We start from the raw sequence: 21,252 nt of genomic DNA, 5'->3' as shown, positions 1-21,252 counted from the left end.
TGCAGGTAGTAAATGGCAAAGTTGGGTTTCAATCCAGAGCCTGACTCCAGGGCATAGGCTCTTATACCTGTGCTACATAGCCAACGATATTTTCCTAAAAAGTCACATATAGAAAAAAGCATCAGAAATATGGGTCACTACTTTCAGCTCTTCTTCATGACTTAACCATGTGCAGTGTGCCAAATCAGGTGTCTTGACTCACTGAGTTAGGTAATGGAGCCACATAGGATAGCAGTTTAAATTTGTGTTTAAAACCAAAAAATGATGACTAGGTTTGAAAAGGAATGTATTGAAACTTCTCCAATCTTTTTATGAAAAAAGGATAGAAAGTACTAAAGTTCTAAAAATACATATGACAGCAGTAGCTTAACTTCCTTCTTGCCGCAACGCTAGGTTTACTTCTTTCCCATTTGGCCTTAGCAGTATTGGATTCTGTTTTTTAAATGTTGTGATTGCAATATGACTTTTGTGGAAACAAACAGAAACTATATATGGTCTTTTAAAATGTACTATCAGGAAGCAAAAGAAAGCAAGAAAACTTCCTGGAGGACAGTTTTTCCTAAAGCAAAAGATAAATGGCTTTACTAACAAATCACCTCAGAAATGCCATGCATTCAATTTTGTAATCTTGGGGAGAGAAGGAATTTCTAAATGTCATAAAGATAAAAGGCATAAATGAAAATAATTGATTTAACTGCATAAAAACTTAATACCACATCAGATGGCAGAAATAAAACGAAGTCATATAACCTGAGAGGGATGACAGACAAATGGGTTAACATCCTCAGTATACAGGAACCCCTTGCATATGAATTAATCAGAAGACACAGATCCCAATAGAAAAATGGACTAACAATGAAAAATTCACTCTAAAGTGCAGATTGCCATTGAAGATAGGAAATATGTTCAAGCTTATTAGTAGTCAAATATAAGCTCAATTTGCACCTACAAAATTGGCAAAAAATGAGAAATTAATTATAATACCCCTTGTTCCAAGGGTGTAGTAAATCGGACACTCTGTTGTACTATTGGTCATTGAATCAAAATAATCTTGACAATATGCAAAATCCTTAAAATCATGGACAGTTTTGATCAAGCAATTCCATATATAAGAATTTATCCTAAGCAAATCATTAGGATGTTGCTCAAAGGGTACAGTGTTTAGACAGGATGAATATGTTTTTTGAGATATACTGCATAGCATGGTAACTACAGTTAATAATGGTGGTGCTGGGTAGAGTGGCTCACACCTGTAATCCCAGCATTGGAAGGCCAAGGTGGGAGGATCATTTGAGCCCAAGAATTTGAGACCAGCCTGGGCAACATGGCGAAACCCCATCTCTACTCTACCAAAAAAAAAATTAACTGGTCATGGTGGCAAGAGGATCGCTTGAGCCCAGGAGGTGGAGATTGCAGTGAGCCAAGATAGTGTCATTGCACTTCAGCCTGGATGACAGAGTGAGATCCTGTCTCAAGAAAAAAAAAAAGAGAGAGAGAGAGAAAGAAAAGAAAAAAAAATAATGGGGGACTACATATTTCAAAATTGCTAAAAAAATAAATTTTAAATGTTCTCACCACACAAAATGATAAATATTTGAGGTGACAGATATGTTAATTAGGTTGATTTAATCATTTCACTTGTGTATGTTTATAGAAAACATTGCCTTGGACCTCATAAATATATACAATTATACTTTGTCCATTTATAATATTTAATAAATTATTAGGGATGTGCTTAAAGAGATAGCTACAAAGATGCTGACTTGTTTATAATGGCAAAAATTCCCTGCCTCTAGTAAACTTGACACTAAAATATCTGTTCACATTTATTATGTAGTTAAAGGGAATAAAGTAGTTGCAAAACAGTATGATCCCGTTTCTAGACCCATCAGCATTTGGCACAGTTGCATCCTTCTTGAAACTTTCTTCACTTGGCCTCTCTTGGTTTTTCTCCCCTCTCATTGGCCTCTGCTCCATCTCTTCATCTCCTTGGTCCCTGGTTGGAGGGCCCCACGGATGAGCACTGAGCTTCATGGATGTGGTTTCTTCTACAGTCACACCTCCTAGGCCTAAATGATCTTCTGTCAGTTGTGCGGCTTGAACAGTCTGCAACTGTAGATTCCTAGATTTCCATCTCCAGCCTGGACCTCTTTCCTAAACTCTCAATTTGGTTATTCAGCTGTTTACTCAACAAGTCCATCTAGGTGGCTGAGTATCTCAAAATTAACATGTCTAAAATATGATTCCTAATTTTACCCTCCAAGCCTGTCCTCCCTTTTGACCAGTTACTCAGGTCAAAAGCCTTCAGCTGGATGCGGTGGCTCACACCTGTAATCCCAAAACTTTGGGAGGCCAAGGAGGTGGATAACTTAGGTCAGGAGTTTGAGACCAGCGTGACCAACATGGAGAAACTCCATCTCTACTAAAAATGCAAAATTAGCCGGGCGTGGTGGTACATGCCTGTAATCCCAGCTACTCGGGAGGCTGAGGCAGGAGAATCGCTTGAACCCAGGAGGCAGAGGTTGCAGTGAGCTGAGATCTTGCCGTTGCAGTGAGTCGAGATCTTGCCGTTGCAGTGAGCCGAGATCTTGCCATTGCACTCCAGCCTGGGCAACAAGAGTGAAACTCTGTCTCAAAAAAAAAGCCCTGAAGTCATACTTGACCTTGCTCTTTCTCATATACCACACGTCTAGCTCTTCAGCACAACATACCTTCAGAATATATCCAGAATCCAGACACTTTTTTCTACATTTTCCTCTGTCACCTGATTCAGGCCTCCTCCATCTCTGACCTGCTTTACTGGAATAGCTCCCAACTCACCTTTCTGCTTCTGTCTATGCCCCATGATCATCTGTTCTCAACACAGCAGCCAGGGTAAGTCTTAAAAATGTAGGCCCAATCTCTGCTCAGAATCCTCCAGTGGGTTCCCAGCTCAGACTAAAGGCCAGAGTCCACACTGTGGCCTACAAGTCCCCATTCCCTCTCTGCCTTACTCATTGTTCCCAAGGCCTGCTGGTCTCCTTGCTGTTCCAAGTTCTACTTGAGAACCTCTGTATTTTTTGCTGCTCCCTCTGCTTGGAATGTTCTTCCCTATAGCCATCATTCATTTTTTCACTCTTTTCAGGTCTCTGCTCAAGTTTCACTTCCTCAGTGTGATACTGTTCCTTGACTTCTCCAGGCATGCTTCTGCATCAGGATCTACCTGCCTGGAGCTCTTCCCCTAGGTATCCCTCACTGCTCAAACTTCCCCATTGAGAAGCTTCCCTCGACCACCACTACCACTGTCAGCACTCCCCACCTCCCTCATTCTGCTTTTCCCCACAGCGTTTGCCACCATCTGCTCTGTCTTCCCTCTGGCATGCCTCTTGCCCAGATGTCAGCACATGTGGGTGCCACACAGCAGGGACTCTGCTCTTTTGTTCAGTTCATTGACCTATCCCCAGGACCTAAACAGTGCTTGGCATATAGTAGATACCCAGGAAATAAATGATGAATGAAATAATTTTTAATAGAAAGTCTGGAAGGACATATACTAGTATTTTAAAATCCCCTCTGGGGGATCATGAACATAGATGATGAATATATTCTTTTTGCATAGCTGTATTTTACACTTTTCTTTATAATGATGTATTTATGTCTTGCCAGTTATATAAACATGATTTTATATATTTGTGATTTTTTTTTCTCCCTCCCAGATAGGAGCATGCTGCTATGTGGAATGTTCAGCTTTAACCCAGAAGGGATTGAAGACTGTTTTTGATGAGGCTATCATAGCCATTTTAACTCCAAAGAAACACACTGTAAAAAAAAGAATAGGATCAAGATGTATAAACTGTTGTTTAATTACATGAGAAACATCTTCAGTGGCCAAGGAAACTATTTCTCTCAGAAAGCATATGAAATGCTACCCAGACCTTTTATAGCTAATGAAGCAGTTCAAAACTTGAAAGAAAACAAAACCTGTCCTTAGAATTCTATAAAGTTTATTAAGAATGTTCCTTAAAAGTCTAAAAGCAGTAACAGCATCTGAAGCCACAATCTATTATAAATACTTTATTTCGACTAGAAGGTACAATCTCTCAGGGGTTTCATAGTTTAAAAAGCTACAATCACATCATGTTGTAACTACATAAAAAACAGTGCTGTAAATGGAACTGCTTGGCTTTGACCATACACATTTCTGCACAGCCCTTACGGAATCTGCACAAAGAAATATCTCCCTTTGCTCCAGTTAATTGTTCTTGTATGTAAGTTGCTTTCTATTCCAGTATATCCAGAGTGGTGAAATAACAAGGCCAGCCACGTAGCCAAAGGTCGCTCCAAGCGTACAGGAGATGGGCCATACCTGAGGAGAGAATGTATGAGATCAAAAAAGAACAAATGTTTTATTATTACTTGAGCACAAGTGTAACCTAAATATTTCTATATTAAAGCTTACTGTGCTTTCTTAAAGAATGCCAAAAGTGTAATAAGGTCATAATTGCATTTATCATGAACACTAAAAATGTACACATTTTAGTTAATGTGCGTTAAACTGTAACAAGGCTTCCGGCAATTGTAGATTTAGTTTGATGTTCCCCAAAGTGCATGAGACACATGCTAAAATTACAAATTAAAATTCTGGGTCAGACTTTGCCATAATGCTGGACTCAATTTAGCTCTCTGAACTAGTTGGTAATTTCTTTTTTAAATTCCCACATTGGCTGTGTACATCAAATGAAATGAGAAGTGTGTATGCTGACCAAACCACAAGAAACTTTAAGTTGTGTTAAGGAGGAAAGACCTAGAATCCAAGCATGTTACATTAAAATTATAACAGAGCAGCTGCTTCCACCTTTGAGATATAGATGTTGGAACCACAGCAGAAGTTATAGAATGACAACTTATATACACACCTAGAATGTAAGTTAAACACAATACCAGCTTCCAGAGACCCATTTTCTCCAGCCTCACTCTGCTTAAGTGAGGTAATTAATGTTGATTTATTTCATCTGCAAGCAGTGCATGTGTTAGTCCCTAAGTGAAAGGCTCTGCTTAAAAAAAAAGTTGGAGAAAATTTTCCATGTTCTTCTGTGAAGCTTATTTGGTACACTGGAGCCACTTCTAATCTTTCTCTGGGGGAACAGGCCATAGAACTGTGTTAGAGGTGAACCATCTTAATTGCTAGTTCTATTACCTAATTCAGCTTCCTTGTTTGGTCTGCTGTGGATCTGCCTTATTGAAAATGCCATGCATAAGATAATGGTGTTAGACAAAGCTTCATTGTGAACCTAGCAGTTTAGAGAAACAATCTCATCTATACATTTTTTTCTAGACTTTCCTACATTTAAACTTGCTGTTGCCTAAATTATGATTTTTTAAATGTCTTTGGTGGACTTCTGTTAATTCACATAACTTGGGCTTACAGCTATGCCTATCGCACAGATTGGGTAATGGAACACTAAACTTTTATACTTGAAAATGACAGCCTTAAATGCTCATATCAGTCACAAATCTAGGATGTACTGTCTTGTTGTATGTGAGCTTTGTAGAGATTTTTAAAAATATAAGCATCACCTTCCCATTGAAGAGTGGAGAGAGTCTACTGGATGACTGGTCAGGAACTTTCTCTCAGAATCGGACATTTGGATGTCTTCTTTCTTTCAAGAAATGGTGGTTCACATTAAGTATCATGGCCTTATGTATGCTCAAATGGAATCTTATGTAACTTTCTTATTTAATTTTGGTCTGCTATTTTTAGATAAAATTGAAAGGAATTGTATAAATCAATTAACATATTAGCTAAGTTGTCCAACACATGGTATAAAAGAATTACAACAGTAAACTGTTATACATTTCTAACTTGCCTTTGGGGATTTATGACGATTTTTTGGGGGGAGGGGGTCAAGTACATCTCTCTGAAACCCTTCACACTTGGTTTACTAGCCATTCAAAGTTAAAGTCTAGAATTTGTCCTGCTCTAACAGAAATGGATTAGGAATTTGTCAACGCAAACTGGTGTCACCTATTTCTCGACTGAGCATTCGTTTCCTCATTAAACATATGGGAGGTAGAACAGAGATCTCCAACGTCTCTCCCATTTATCAACTCTCAGGATTCTCTTCTTTCTTATTCACAATAATCATTGTTGGACATTACCTTTTCAGTTTCACATTCTCAAGATGGTAAAAGTCATGTATATAGATTATCAGAACTCTAAGCAAAGATGACTGTCTCATCTGAACCTGAGGTGCCTTAAGTACTCTACTGACCTTGATGGGGTTTGGAGTTCTCCATTGCTTATCAAGAGCTTTTTAATTGCTTTGGTTCTTTAGTATTTCTTTTTACAAAAATCCTTCCTGCCACTTTAACTAAAAACCAAAGATTTGTGTTCTATTCATAAGCAGCCTATAGAAAAATTGCCTTATTTTCAGAAGCATGTCTTCATTAAAAGCTTAGGTTTCAATAGAAATTCAGACTAATCACTGAAATGACTATTTCAAACTAGTAAAATAGGTGGGAAATAAAATGCTTCAAAAATATTTTATTGGCATAAATTTTGCTAGTGAATACAAATACATTTCCTCAAATAAGGCCATATGTGAATGAACTTAAAAGAAATTTGTAGTTAATCATTTTTTGCATATAGAAAATTAGTTCTAAAGTTCTTAAAAATAAATTTAGGGGCTACCTGAAATCTTATATAATACTTTGCTTACACCCTTGTTTTATCTCCATAGGTACATTTTAGGTTAGCTCATAGTGAATTCTATTTACAATAAGTAGAGTTTGGATTCATGGGTTTTGTTATGAATTATCTTAGTTACTTCAGACACTGTTTCCATTTGATTTTTAACTATTTAAAATACCAAATTAAATACCAGTGTGTTGGTTGTTGCTTTTAAATGATTGTTACATTTACAGTGTCCCTTCCTAACACATGGGGTTACAAATAAAATACTATGCATAGTTTACTACCTACGGAAAGCACTGAACTTTTTACCTTAGTAGTTTTCATTTACTATCCTATGTAAACATTTGGGATAATACTCTTTCCTTTGTTTCTCTAGGCTGAGAGTCTACTAATCATTGGCAAAGTATGAGTCCCTATACTCTGTTAAAAAAAAAAAATGCTTACTCTTAAAGTATAGGGAGAATAGTAATCCCTCATGAATCACAGCTAGATTCCAATTTGGGTTACTAAATTGTATTTTAATCATTTTGTAATTTCAGTATGGCTCTTTATTCTCAAACACATACATACCACCACACACATTCTTTAAACAGCTGCCAAACCTCACCTCCAACAGAATGCCAAAAATGAAATGTTGGTTAAAAAATTTTGTCTAATGAAGGGTTATGGCTTGGAACACTTGGGTATTCATGTTACATAAATCAAGAAGTCCATGCCATCAGCAAATTAAAATGTTGGACTGGCTTTGAGGACTGTTAATGATGGGTCAGGCTTTGTACTTAAAAGAGTTTTTATCTGCTTGGCTTTCCTGAAATAAGCATTTCTTAATTTTAACACTGTCATTTTTTAAAAGAGAATTTCTTTATCTCAGGGCAGTTTTCATTATTTTTTAAGATCAAAATAGGGAAAAACAAAAGGAGGGAGGCTGCCCACTAAGAACTATTCCCCAAGCAATTTCTTACTAAATTTCTTCTGATTTTTATAAAAATTTTAAAACTACACTATGGCAACAGAATTCACTTGTCAATCCTAGCTTAATCATGTATTTTCATAATTAGATCCTAAGATTTTCCTTTAAAACTATTTCCTTATCTCACATACAGAAATGTTTCTATTCAAAATTCTTCATGCCACAAATATAATTTTTTAATGGTACCTATTAAACAGATAATTCAGCTTCATCGCTATAAAGATTTCTCCAACTTATGGTAATCTGGGATGGCTTTATATAATTATCTTATTTTGTTTAAAGAAAATAGAAAACTTAGAACAAACACATTCATGTAAAGGAAGTCATTGACACGTGTTTGCCACCAAAATGACAAGTTTTTTACAAAATTTTTTTAGCCAGTAAATAGAAGAAACAACTTATGCTGTATAATCAAATATATTACAACTCAATTACCAATAAGAAAAAAAATCTAGTGGTACAGCAGATGTTAAGTGACCTTGACGAGCTCATTTTAACATATGAGCCTCAGTTTCCCAATTTACAAACCAGGGACAGAAGTACCTACTATACTTAAAATGCAGGGCTAAAGTAATCTCTTAAAATTGGTCATAAAAGTACCATGTACTGGTATTCTGTATATTACATGTTGTAACTTGAAAAAATTAAACTTACATGAACACTAAGTACTTCTTTGGTCACAGACAAGTAATAAGTAGAACTGTAATAACCGTAATAAGTAGAAGGGTAGTAAGTAGAACGGGCAGTTTAGAACAAATAGTTCATGAGTAATGTTATACTGTGTGGTAGGAACTATTCCCTTACCCTTGCAAAGCAATCATCTTTAATACATGCTGTTCTTCACATGGAATGTCTGTTACAAGAGCAAACTCAAGAGCTGTACAACATACTGGCATTACGTTGGCCATCTGTAGCTTCACCTCAGAAGGAGGAATGATTCCCTGCTGCTAGCTGTCATTTTTCATAAATTTTAAGCAAAATAAGTACACATAGTGGTTTTTAACTAGTCATCTCTAGGCATTTTTAATTTTTACAGCCTCATATGAATTACTTCACTTGTTCGAAACTATTTGTTGAGGCCCTACCTTAATCCAGCAGTTAAAGGTGCAAACCAAGATTAGATTATTTAATTTGGGGTATATTTTAATATAAATTCTTAAAAATGTGTATTCCTAAATAAAAATAAAATAAATATGTGTTCCAAATAAATAAAGTTACTTATAATTTTGGGGGAGATTTACTCTGTCACAGATAATATGGAGAAACTGACCTATCTGCAAGTCAGAACACCTAGAGACATTTAGAACAACTCACAACCATTATGATTACTGTCTCTCTCTCCAGAAAAAAAGGAAAATAAAACCCAGGCAGCTCATTCTCAATCTCATGAGCTACTTTTCAGTCTGTCTGTCTTGTTGACTGTGCTTATCACAAATTTGCATTTGCATGACAGAGAGTACACCTTTCAAAGCCTGCTGACCTACTGGTTATAAATAATCATTTATATTCTCCAAAATTGGCCTTGAACAGTATGTTTTTCCATATATTCCCAAAGTAAATGCTATTGTCTGATGCAGGAATATATGCACAAATGAACCTACTCATTGGGATACATTTCTCTAGTTAAAAACTGCACTGATCCATGTATACACTCTCCTGTGACTGAGAATACTATTTTAGTTAATTTGTGGAGGGGTGTATAGTTTCTGGTCTGGAATTCTTGTCAAAATGACACTTAAAGGTCCTGGTCACAACTCAGGCAAACGAGTTAACTTGGCCAGCATTATTCTCTCTCATGTGGAAGTCCTATAAGCAGAGCATTATCAACATCATTACCCTACAATGAACACACCTTTTAAATGTAAAATTATTTTATGCCAGTTAAGTGTTAACACTTTTTTCTCATGCTTGAATCATATAAACTATATTCATATAAGTGAATATTTTATTTTGGTCTAAAACACAATATAATCCCTTTGGTCATGGAAATGCCAATTAACATTAAGACATACAGCTCTTCAATCAGTCAAATCCATAATCTTAGTTTTAATCTCCCTCCAGCATTTTGGAGTAATCCATGTAGTTATAATCCTATGATTTCTAGTTTCAGCTTATAATTATCTGTGGCATCTGTGACTTCAGGAAATGAATACACATATTTCACAAGTATTAAGTTTTTAACCTGGTAAAACTGGAGAAAAAAAAAGAAAACCCAAAGATTTTTAAATACAACAATGCCTCATTTATCTGGTGTCTGATGGGAGTAAGTACAAATATTTTAAAACAATTTTAAATTGTTTCAAAGACAATCTCAGGTGTCTAAAATTCAAAACTCCAAATTCAGTTATTTAAAATGCTTTGTATCAATTTTGCTTTTTACCTTTGTAAGAAATAAGTATCCTAGAAGAGGCTTATTTGGTTCAAATCTTTTTAAAGATTGTAGCACTGAAGGTCCATAGATTAAAGGTATGTGTGGATTTGTTAGGGACAAAAGAATTGCATATTAGCTTTAAATATTATCCCACAAATAAATTATGGCCTAAAATACAGATACCACCAGAGTGGTCAAGGCATTTAATGGAAGTAATGTGGGGAAAGAAATGCAATATAATAACTACTTAAGCTATTCCAAAGAGACCTAAGGTATGACCATTTTTTAAAAAGAAAAGCTATGTTTTAATCTCCAGCAATGAAAAGAATCATGGTGCATTGGGGCTGTCATGTGAATCTTAAATCTTCCTCTTCCCCGCTGAGTAATGCTAAGCAAGGTCTGTACTCCTCCCCTCTCACTTTGACTTGCTAGTGTATAAAATGGGAATGAAATCTACCTTGCACTACGGTTGTCAGGATGAAGTTATTCATATGACAGTGCCAAGCCCCATGCAGGGTACATGGAGAGATCTACAAATGCTATGTTTTCTTTCTACTGTCATCTGAAATGTCAGACAGGATTGAAAATTATGTGAAATCCACATACCCTAAATCGGTATAACTAAATACCAGAGAAATAGATAAATTAACAGTCCACCCTACCAACCGAAAGACTGCTGGGCAGAAAAAAATAAACAAACTGAGACAATTAACATATTCTCTAATATAAGAGAACTCAATGGAATTTGCATTTTTTTGGAAGGCTAAAAATATAGTCATGAAACTATTTCTTTCTCAGTCACAAATGCCTGTAACATTAATTATGCAATAACCACCTGTCAGGTACTAAGTATTTTAGAAGGATTTTATTATTTCATCCTCACTAGCAAGTGACAGACCAAGGATTTGAACCCGGAAATCTGATGCCAGACACCTAATCATGTTATCTGCTACCCATTAACAAAACATGTGAGTTTAAAAACCTCATGGTCAATTTCCTGTGCTCATAATAACCAACCTTTCTTAACCTTCCAGTAACTTTTTATAACATGCAATACTAGCCATATTTTGATAAGACATTTTCCAGATGAAAACCTCATAACTAAATGTTCTATGAAATACAGCATATTAAATCTAAATCACAGTCCAAATCTAAATTATTAAATAATTAAATTCCAGTCATGGGTGTATTTAAATATCTGTTATACTTACTTACACAGAACATATGCTTTGCATGCAGTAATAGCAACAAATACTTGACTAGCTATTTAGTTACAGCAGATAAAGAATCAAGTTATAAGGTTTTCTGTGTCTAAATATTTGTTTTGTCAGTAACTATAAGCTTTCTTTAGAAGTGAAAAAGGCTATCTGGATTATGGTAAATTCAAATATTTGTTTTCTTGCTGATATTTTAAGGCAAATAATTAATGGAGAAGAGAGAAGATGACTTTGAAATATTAACAACAAAGATGACCAATGACCAACAGTATAATGGGTAGCTACCCTACCATATTCTCTTTAACCACATTCCCTTTCTGTCTTCCACAAAAGAAAGGCTTCCTCCAACTATTAACATGCCTAATCTTTCATCACTTGCCATTACTTAAAATCACTTAAGATTTATATTAAGTTAAAAAACGTTTTCATTGAGATCACATATTTTCAGTGGGCCTTTCCAGTCATTTAATAAAGAAATTATTTTAAACATAAAAATATGCTTGAAATAGCTCATTACAGAATCCACAGCATTATAATCTTATGCTTGGCCTCAGGAATGTTATACAACGATTTGAGTTCAAAGTAAAGAAAACTGCATTAAAACATGGAATAGATTTTGTGGGGATTTTGTGTTTGTGTGCATGTGTGTGATTTTAAAGGTGTAATAGCTTAACCAAATATTCCTGTTTCTCTGACTGGAATGTAAATAATACCAGAACACAATCCAGAAAAGCTTGCTTTACCACAAACAGATCAAATCTGTATTGGGCCACAAGGAACACAGAACAAGAATCTCTTCTTAATACATGTTCTATTTAAGATAATAAAGTGTATGCTGTACTGTCTTCTCATGATATTTTGCTCTAGCAAACTCTCCATTTTTAGGAAATGCCATATTCCCTTATCTGATTTACTGCTTCTCTGGGAGATTCTGTTCTGTGTAGTTAGAATTATTAAAAAAAAATAACAATAACAAAAAACTTTATTTGATGAAAATAAAAAGTGAAAAAAAATCTCATTTCTTGAGTAAATAACTGCAAAAAGGGCAAGGGGCAGATAAGTGCTATAGGAATAAAAGATTTTTAATTATACATCAATTCTATCATTCCCTCAACAATACATTTCATAATTTAAAAGGCTTACAGTGACTACCTGGGTCATTATCTTGGAATACTCTAAAAACAATCCAATAGTAAAGATAATTACATGGCCAGTAATATTCCAGCTGAATGAAACACTCTTAATGGAAACCAGCACTTGTCATGTATTTAAATTAGATTTAAAATTAAATTAGATTTCCACCTAGCTAGAAAATCTTTTTTAAAAGTCAGTAATTCAAATGGAAACTTTACATTAATTAAAAAAGTAATACCATCAATTTGGATCCAGTTCGCCCTTATTGTTAACAAGCACTGAGGTAGAAAAATGAATCATCAGCTAAAAGCCTGAACAATCTCAGAATGGATAACTGAACTGTAAATAATTAAGATATATATTTTCTAAGCAAACAAACACGTATTTAATAAAACACATATATTCCCCTTAATTCAGATTCTCCTTCTGCACTGTCTCGTAAACAAAAAACTTAAATTATGTGTAATATATCAAACTTTTACACTCTAAAATATTCCATCTATATACGAAATGATACATTTGTTATATATTATCTTTCCAACTCATTAAAGCCGATGTCCCACAGTGCTTTATCTATCAATACTTTGTATTGAGATTTAATTGCATTACTTGAAAGTAATGAATCTGCACAGTTTAAAACAATTTTCTGTGTATGCTTTTCAATGATTTTGATTGTCCTCCAATTTAGAAATCACTGACACTCTGTTGAATGGCATTAGGTATGAATGACGTCTATTAAGATGTCAACTTAAGCACAGATGAATCCCCATCTCCCAGTGATCACTGAGATGGCCAGAGAAATATAAAGGAAAACTTCACTAGCACTAAAAACTTGGGATGGGTATTGGTGACACTACACACCCCAAACCTCCAAGGATTTCTCTAACATAGTGTATGAAGAGTTAAAACAGGGAAGGGCAAACCCATCAGAATTACTAAACATGAAAGAACAATTTGACTTTCGGGGAGACACAACATCTAACTGAAAGCACAAAGAATGGACCTAAAAGTAGGCAGTTATGTGCAAGGCACAGAGTCTAGATCCCACATTTGACAAATGAGGGATGTATCAAAGACTTAACTCAGCAATTCATTACCCTACAGAGAAAACTGGACAAATATGCCAAGATGTATGTTTAAGTATGACAACAACTGTATTTGATAATAAAATATTACTAATAGTGAAATGGGAAATGACCTAAACATTCTTTAATAAAAAACTGGTACAATATTTTACACAAATAATGAAATATTACATATATGTAAGTTTCACCGACATAGAATGAGCTCCCTAATATACTGCTGAGGGGAAAAAAGATTAAAAAGAACATGAATATTTTAGTTACATACATGGAGATAGACAGCTGCAAAAATTATCACCAAAAGCAGATGGAGGTTTCCTCTGGGTGGCTGGCGAGGCAAGTAACTAAGATTGCTTAAATTTTCGAAACAAATATATCTTTGTGATCAGAAAAAAATTCTCTTCATGTTGGAAAAAGAAAGCACATTTATTTTTGCATGCCATAATTCTTTTGGGGGAGTTATTACCTTAAGAAAATAATTAGAAAAATTCATGAAGCTATAGATTCAAAGATTTTATCACAGCAGTGTTTACTATTGTAAAATATTGGCAATAATCTAAACGATAAATACTGAATTTGTTAAATAGTATATAATTGCATATTACAAAGTCATTAATATTAAGATACAGTCATCACCGTAAATTCAGTGACCTTGAGAATGTTACATACCCTCTAGGTGTCAGTTTCCTCATCTGTAAAATGGATATAAAAAGAGCACTTATCTCACAGTGCTTTACCTAGCATCTTTATCTTATTGTGATAGGAGAGGAAAAATCTGATGTTTGTGAGCTTTCTTCATAACACAGGCCGCTGCTTCATAAATTTACCTTGCTATCTCCTTCTAAAATTTTCAAGATGAATATTCAATTTGACCAGCCATCAAGTTCAGAAAATATGAATCTAAGACCACAAGGGCAATAAAAAATCACAGTTGAAAATAGGACATTTCTGCAACTATTAGCCTAATTTTAAAAAATTCCTATACTGGCTGGGCTCACAGCAAGTGGGACTACAGGCACACACCTGTTGAAGTCCCAGTCACTTGGGAGCCTGAGGCAGGAGGATCATTTGGGCCCAAGCATTGGAGGCAGCCTGGGCAAGACAGTGAGAACCTGTCTTTTTCTTTTTTTGAGATGGAGTCTTGCTCTGTTGCCCAGGCTGGAGTGCTGTGACACAATCTTGGCTCACTGCAACCTCTGCCTCCCAGGTTCAAGTGATTCTCCTGCCTCAGCCTCCCGAGTAGCTGGGACTACAAGTGTGTGCAACCTCACCAGGCTAATTTTTTTGTATTTTTAGTAGAGATGGGGTTTCACCTTGTTAGCCACAATGGTCTCAATCTCCTGACCTCATGATCTGCCATCTTGGCCTCCCAAAATGCTGAGATTACAGGCGTGAGCCACCATGCCTGGCCCGAACCTTTTTTTTTTTTTTTAATAAACAAATTGCCAGGCACTGTGGCTCACACCTGTAATCCCAGCTCTTAGGGAGGCAGAGGCGGGAGGATAGCTTGAGTCCAGGAGTTCAAGACCTGCCTGGGCAATATAGCAAGACCCCGCTCTCCACAAAAAGGAAAAAAAAAAGACAAAAAAAAGGGTACCACCTATATATAATCACAAAATAAGCTTGTTTATTCATCTGTACATGTGCAAAAAATAGTGCTAGAAGATAAAACCAGTCCTACTTGGATGCCTGTGGCACTGGGACAGTCCCCAATAAGAAGCTGCCTAGGTTACAGTGACTGAGAGAATTGGTATCCCTACTTAATTGAACAACAAAACAATTTACATATACATCCTAGTTTGCTTCATCAGTTTTACTATCATTGTATAAACATTAATTTGGTTGCTTTAAGTAACTGAAACCAACCTGCCATGGTCTTTCCCAATCCAGTGGAATAGGAAGTGCTCCAAGCCATGCTCCTACAAAACTAGAAATTGTAGTGATCTGGAGACTATTCTCCCATATGGATGTAACTCTGTGAAACACAAATTGGTAAATCATTGGCGGTATATATATTAGCTGCTGGAGAAGCCCACAAGTAGTAGCACGCATTATCAGTATACATATATTTTCTGCTAATTTAAAATGAAAACCTCAAAATGACATATAAATATTTACCATGAATGATTAACAGTTAATTAGGAATAAGATAAAAGTGTTTTCCATTGGAAAAGTAATATACACATGTAGTAAGTCAACCCATGCTAAAGAGCATTTGCAGAAACAGCTAAGTCTTCCATCCCTATCATCAACTCCTGGTTCCTTTCCCCACAGAGAACTGCTATTACCAAATTATTACATATTCTTTCAGAAATATTTTAAACATGAGCAAATAGACACATAATTTTGTTTTGGAGGGCATATGTATATATGCATAAAATACACATGTACATATTATTTCTTCAAAACAAAACTCAGATGCATCATGTTATAAACCCAGTTTTGCTTGTTTTTCCTTAGTAACAGCTGTAACAGTATTCCATTGTATGGATGGTGCATCATTTATTCAACCAGTCTTTTTATTTTTTCTTTTCAATGAAGTGTCACTCTGTTACCCAGGCTGGAATGCAATGGTGTGATCTCAGCTCACTGCAACCTCTGCCTCCCGGGTTCAAGCAATTCTCCTGAGTAGCTGGGATTACAGGCACACGCTACCACATCTGGCTAATTTTTGTATTTTTAGTAGAAATGGGCTTTCACCATGTTGGCCAGGATAGTCTCGAACTCCTAACCTCGTGATCCGTCCACCTTGGCCTCCCAAAGTGCTGGGATTACAGGCGAGCCACCATGCCTGGCCTCAACTAATCTTTCGTACAGCACATTTCATTTATACAAACGAATTCAATTTACTTGGCAAGAAACAGGCAGCGAACAAGAACAAAATATTTCAAAAGATCTGGTGATTTTGCCTACCATTCCTATTTACTAAGTACACATCTGAGAGCGTAGAGGTGGAAAGACTTGATTCTGCCATTGTCTTAGTAGGTGTTAGTTTCAGCCTGGCCCTGATAGTGTGAATACTTCATGGTGTAGAACAGGAGTCTGGTTACAGTCAGGGAAAAGCCCACTGCAGTGCAGTAAGTGGGGTCCAAATATTCAATTGTTTAAATTGCAAGGTGAAGTTACTGGAAGTTAATGAAAAGTAGCGTATTCTAGATAATATTGGGGTAATTGGGGAAAACGTTTGTTTTGTTACATGATATCTTTCATTAGAAACAGGCCAATTATTACACACAAAATGTACACTGAATTTTAAAGTCCCAAATCATGACTAGTCAGTTCATGAATCAATCCCTCTATCAACCATCCATCTCACTCCCAACTACACAAGATAAGAGCCTTAGCTTGTTTCCTTTGAGAAGTAGGGCTAAGAACGGGCTAAAGCTAATCACATATATCCAAATTTGTACTATTTGTAGGGTTTTGTTGTACTTTTACATTTTATATAACACCTATAAATGCAAGTCAGCTTTTTCAACTTGCATTCAACAGAAGAGGGATCTGTTCCAATCTTGGAAGGAAAGACTGGCCAAGTTCGATGTAAAGAGAACTATACTGTTCAAGCAATTTAAAAGATTTTCTAGGGTAATTTTTGAGTACATGTGGCTGACAAATGTTGACTAAGCTTCAACTTACACATCTCCTCTATACCATAATACGTAAAGTGATGTGCCTGGAGACATAAGGTGTGGCCGAGGTTAGGAGCAGAGATTACTTTCTGTTGGGAAGAATTCACTTTTTCTATTTTATGGAACAGGAGGAAGTTCGGCTGGACTGGAAACAATGGTTAGCAACAGGTCTTAAATTGGAGGACTGGAGAAAGAGCTGCACTCACTTGAGGCCAAGTGGAAGAATGAGAAATAAGTCTGGAAAAGTAGGGCAGAGTTAGGATTTTTAAAAATAGCTTTATAGAATGGAATGAAAAATTACCCTAGAAAGTCCTTTCTAGCCATACAATTTACTAATTTCAAGCATACAAATCAATGGTTTTTAGTATATTCACAGAGTCATGCAGCCATCACCACTCTTAAGTTTTAGAACATTTTCATCACCCACAGACTCTACCCAACTCCAATCACTCCCCATATCTCCTTCCTCCCAGCCCTAGGCAACCACTAAGCTACATTTTTCTCTATAATCTGTCTATTCTGGACATTTCATATAAACGGAATCATAAAACACGTGCGATGGGCTTCTTTTCCCTAGCATAATGTTTCCAAGGTTCATCCATGTCGTAGCATGTATCAGTATTTCATTCCTTTTTATGGCTCAATTATATTCCCTTCTATGGATATTCCACATTTTATTTATCCATTCAACAGCTGATGGACATTTGGGTTGCTTCTGCTTTTTGGCTATTATGAATAACTTTGCTATGAACATTTATGCACAAGTTTTTGTGTGAACATGTTTTCATCTCTCTTGGGATTACAACTCAGAGCAGAACTGTTGGGTTGAATGGAAACTCTATGTTTAAACACTTGAGGAACTGCCAGTCTCTTCCTAAGTGGCTGAACCATTTTTATATTCCCACCAGCAGTGTATGAGGATTCCAATTTTTCCACACCCTCCTGACACTTGTCATTATCTTTTTTTATTATAGTCATTGTAATTGGTGTGAAATGGTATCTCACTGCAGTAGATTTAGGGTTAGAATTTTAGAAAATTCTTAAATGTCAAACTAAGAATTTAGTTTGGAACCACGAAGGTTTTTAATCAAGGCAACTATATGATCAGAGATGTTTCAATAAGACTTACATATATACCTTTCTAACCTCTAAGCTCTCAATTCCTTGGGCTAAGAGGCAAGATCCATGACTTCACATTTGTCATGGCTCCAGCACACTTGTGGTCATCTTATGTTTATTAAAATAAAAAGTACAAAGAAATCCAAGAGGTTGCCCTCTATTTTGTTGTAGCCAAGTGTTTATGATCCTACATATAATAAATGTAGAAAAAAGGGAACCAAGACCTATTTTTAAATAGAAAAACTCAGCCAGGCACAGTGGCTCCCACCTGTAATCCCAGCGCTTTGGGAAGCCGAGGCAGGCAGATCACGAGGTCAAGAGATCAAGACCATCCTGGCCAACGTGGTGAAACCCCATCTCTACTAAAAGTACAAAAATTAGCTGCGCGTGGTGGCCCATGCCTGTAGTCTCAGCTATTTGGGAGGCTGAGACAGGAGAATCACTTGAACCCAGGAAGCAGAGGTTGCAGTGAGCCGAGATCATGCCACTGCACTCCAGCCTGGCAACAGAACAAGACTCTGTCTCAAACAAGAAAAAAAAACTCTGTAGCCGATCTTTTTAAAGTAAAAATGTTACATTTACCAAAATAATGTCTGTGACATCTTTAAAGGACTACAATTAGACTAATAATAAAAATAGTAGTCTCCTCTCCCATCCCTCCCCATTCCTGATGTCTGCTCCAAGGCAGGTATTTTCAACTCCTTTTGCTGTTTCTTCTGTTTACCTCAAATTGAAAAAAAAATAACAATAAGTATAGATTTTTCAAGATTAACTTACTTTCTGCCTTCTACTATGAGAGGACTTAGCACCTTTTACCTACAAGCTGCCTTCCTCCACATACATGTTTCTCTCTGACTCACACCCCTTCTTCAATGCTAACAGCTCCTCCTTTCAACTGAATTAATAGCACAGTGTCTACATTATGATGATTATAAAACCGCTAATCACAGTGAACCACACAGTAAACCACAATTAAACATTGCGTTTCTCATGGTAAACATACTCTTTAATTGTCCATGGATGTTACAACTGCTCTTTTTCCCCCTCCGTCTGCTTATGTAACTGTCAGTAAATCATTTTCAAATATTCAAAGCTGAGTATCGACTCTAAATGCTTGATCTTTTCTCCCCATTCCTTCCATCCTTTTGGAGGCACCTAGGACCGCTACACAGCTGCTGTGCTGTGAGGTCCCTTCACAAGCATCTTGTGAGTTCTCTTTCCCTCTCTCAGTTCTTTCGGATCTATTTCTAAATTCCAAGACTCCTTCCATCTATGTTCCTTCTTTCCTTTTGCTTATTTTCTTTTTAAGCACCCTCCTTCAATAGATTCCTGAGAAAGGGTGTATGGAAAATAGATTCTTAGAGATGTTTTAAGTCTGTAAATGACTTTACTGTAATTGTTGGGAATCATTCTGCCGCAAAATTTTTGTTGTTGTTTTTGAGATGGAGTCACACTCTGCTCAAGGCTGGAATGCAGCGGCATGATCTGAGCTTGCTGCAATGTCTGCCTCCTGGGCTCAAGTGATTCTCCTGCCTCAGCCTGCTGAGTACCTGGGATTACAGGCACCCACCACCACGCCCAGCTAATTTTTGTATTTTTAGTAGAGACAGGGTTTCACCTTGTTGGCCAGGCTGGTCTCAAACTCCTGACCTCAAGTGATCCGCCCACCTTGGCCTCCCAAAGTGCTAGGATTACAGGTGTGAGCCACAGCGCCTGGCCTTGCTTCAGAATTTGGAAGGCATTGCTTCATTGTTTTCTGATTCCCTCTTGAGAAGTTCAGTGCCATTCTGGTTTCTGGCCCTCTGTAGATATCATGTTTCTTTCATTCTCTGGAAACTTTTAGAATAATCCCTTTATTCCTGGTTATCAAAACTTTCACCAAAAAGTGTTTTAAAGTGTTTTTTCATCCATTATGCTAAAAATATATGGGCCTTCTTAATCTATAATCTCAGGTCTTCTGGTTCTTAAAATTCTTTTATTTAAAGACCTTTTCTGATTAGGTCTCTTAAGGATTTCTTCCTTACTCTTTTTGCTAGGAATACTATTTTGAGCTATTTTCTGCCTTTCTTATAATTTAACTCATTTTGCAATTTTTGACTTTTTGTTTGACTAGGGAATTTTTTCAACTCTTGTCTCTACTTCTGTTGAAGTTTAGTAGTATATTTATTTCCCAAAAGTTTTCTTGTTCTCTGTATATTCCTTTTAACTGTATATTGTTCTCTGTATATTCCTGCTCACCTTTTATGGTAAAGTTTGGGGAAAAAAAAGGTTTTTAAGTTATCTTCTGTCTTTATTGCCTCTATTTCCTGAGTTTCTTTTTTGTTGTTTTCATTTCTGGATTTTATTTGAGGTATTCCTCAAATATCCGGTGATTCTTTACTTCTCATTCTACTTAAAATGCCATGTATGCAATGTCCAGACTAGGCAAATCTACAGAGATAGAAAACATATGAGTGTAAGCTTGTCTAACCCATGGCCTATGGGCCACATGCGGCCCTGGATGGCTTTGAATGTGGCCCAACACCAATTTATAAACTTTCTGAAAACATTATGAGATTTTTTTTTAAAGCTCATCGGCTATCTTGAGTGTTAATATATTGCATGTGTAGCTCAAGACAATTCTTACTCTTCCAATGTGGCCCAGAGAAGCCAAAAGATTGGACGCTCCTGTAGTGGTTGTGTGGGCCATGGAGAGAAGGGTGGGAATAGGGGATGACCACTAATAGTTTCTTTTTGATGTGGTGAAATGTCTCAAAATCAGATTGTGGCAACGGCTGCACGACTGTGCCTATAGTAAAAACCACTGAATTATACACTTCATGAGTTAATTTTATGGTATGCAGTTATATTTAATAACACTATTTTCAAACAACAGCAACAACAAAGTGAAACTTTTAAACAGTTGACTGGATGCTTACCATGCATAAGTACAATAATTCAACCAGCGGGATACACAGAACTAGGGACTGGGTAGGAATCCTGACTTTCCCTTAGAGAATCCCAAATGTCAGTATCTGTAAGTTTTCCTTTTGTACCATTTTCCCTCAAAAGAAATAT

General features: G+C 36.3%; 2 protein-coding genes across 8 annotated transcripts in view; one reads left to right on the top strand and one right to left on the bottom strand.

Annotated features, from left to right (window-relative positions):
• Nucleotides 1-21,252, top strand: part of RHOQ (ras homolog family member Q) — a 58,213-nt gene that overhangs the window by 34,841 nt on the left and 2,120 nt on the right. The window contains exons 6-7 of one of the 4 annotated variants that reach the window (XM_078349412.1): nucleotides 2,774-2,874; nucleotides 3,125-3,335. The exons of 1 other annotated variant lie outside the window; for it this stretch is intronic. In XM_078349412.1, the coding sequence (XP_078205538.1) occupies nucleotides 2,774-2,874; nucleotides 3,125-3,224 (201 nt within the window). In that variant the 3' untranslated portion in view covers nucleotides 3,225-3,335. Of the gene's footprint in view, nucleotides 1-2,773; nucleotides 2,875-3,124; nucleotides 3,336-3,695; nucleotides 5,842-21,252 lie in introns of those variants that run through there. 2 more of the 4 variants (XM_054244999.2, XM_002757794.7) reach the window with 2 other exon arrangements.
• The window catches only part of PIGF (phosphatidylinositol glycan anchor biosynthesis class F), a 36,626-nt gene continuing 19,412 nt past the window's right edge, over nucleotides 4,039-21,252 (bottom strand). For all 4 annotated transcript variants that reach the window (XM_002757795.4, XM_035272640.2, XM_035272642.2 and 1 more), the window contains 2 exons: nucleotides 15,314-15,422; nucleotides 4,039-4,345 (listed from right to left, as the gene is read on the bottom strand). In XM_002757795.4, the coding sequence (XP_002757841.2) occupies nucleotides 4,232-4,345; nucleotides 15,314-15,422 (223 nt within the window). In that variant the 3' untranslated portion in view covers nucleotides 4,039-4,231. The remainder of the gene's footprint in view (nucleotides 4,346-15,313; nucleotides 15,423-21,252) is intronic.

This window comes from Callithrix jacchus, chromosome 14 (assembly GCF_049354715.1).
Source record: "Callithrix jacchus isolate 240 chromosome 14, calJac240_pri, whole genome shotgun sequence".
Classification (NCBI taxonomy): Eukaryota; Metazoa; Chordata; class Mammalia; order Primates; family Cebidae; genus Callithrix; species Callithrix jacchus.
The sequence above is the reverse complement of the archived record's forward strand: the minus strand, read 5'-3'. Positions and strand labels throughout refer to the sequence as shown.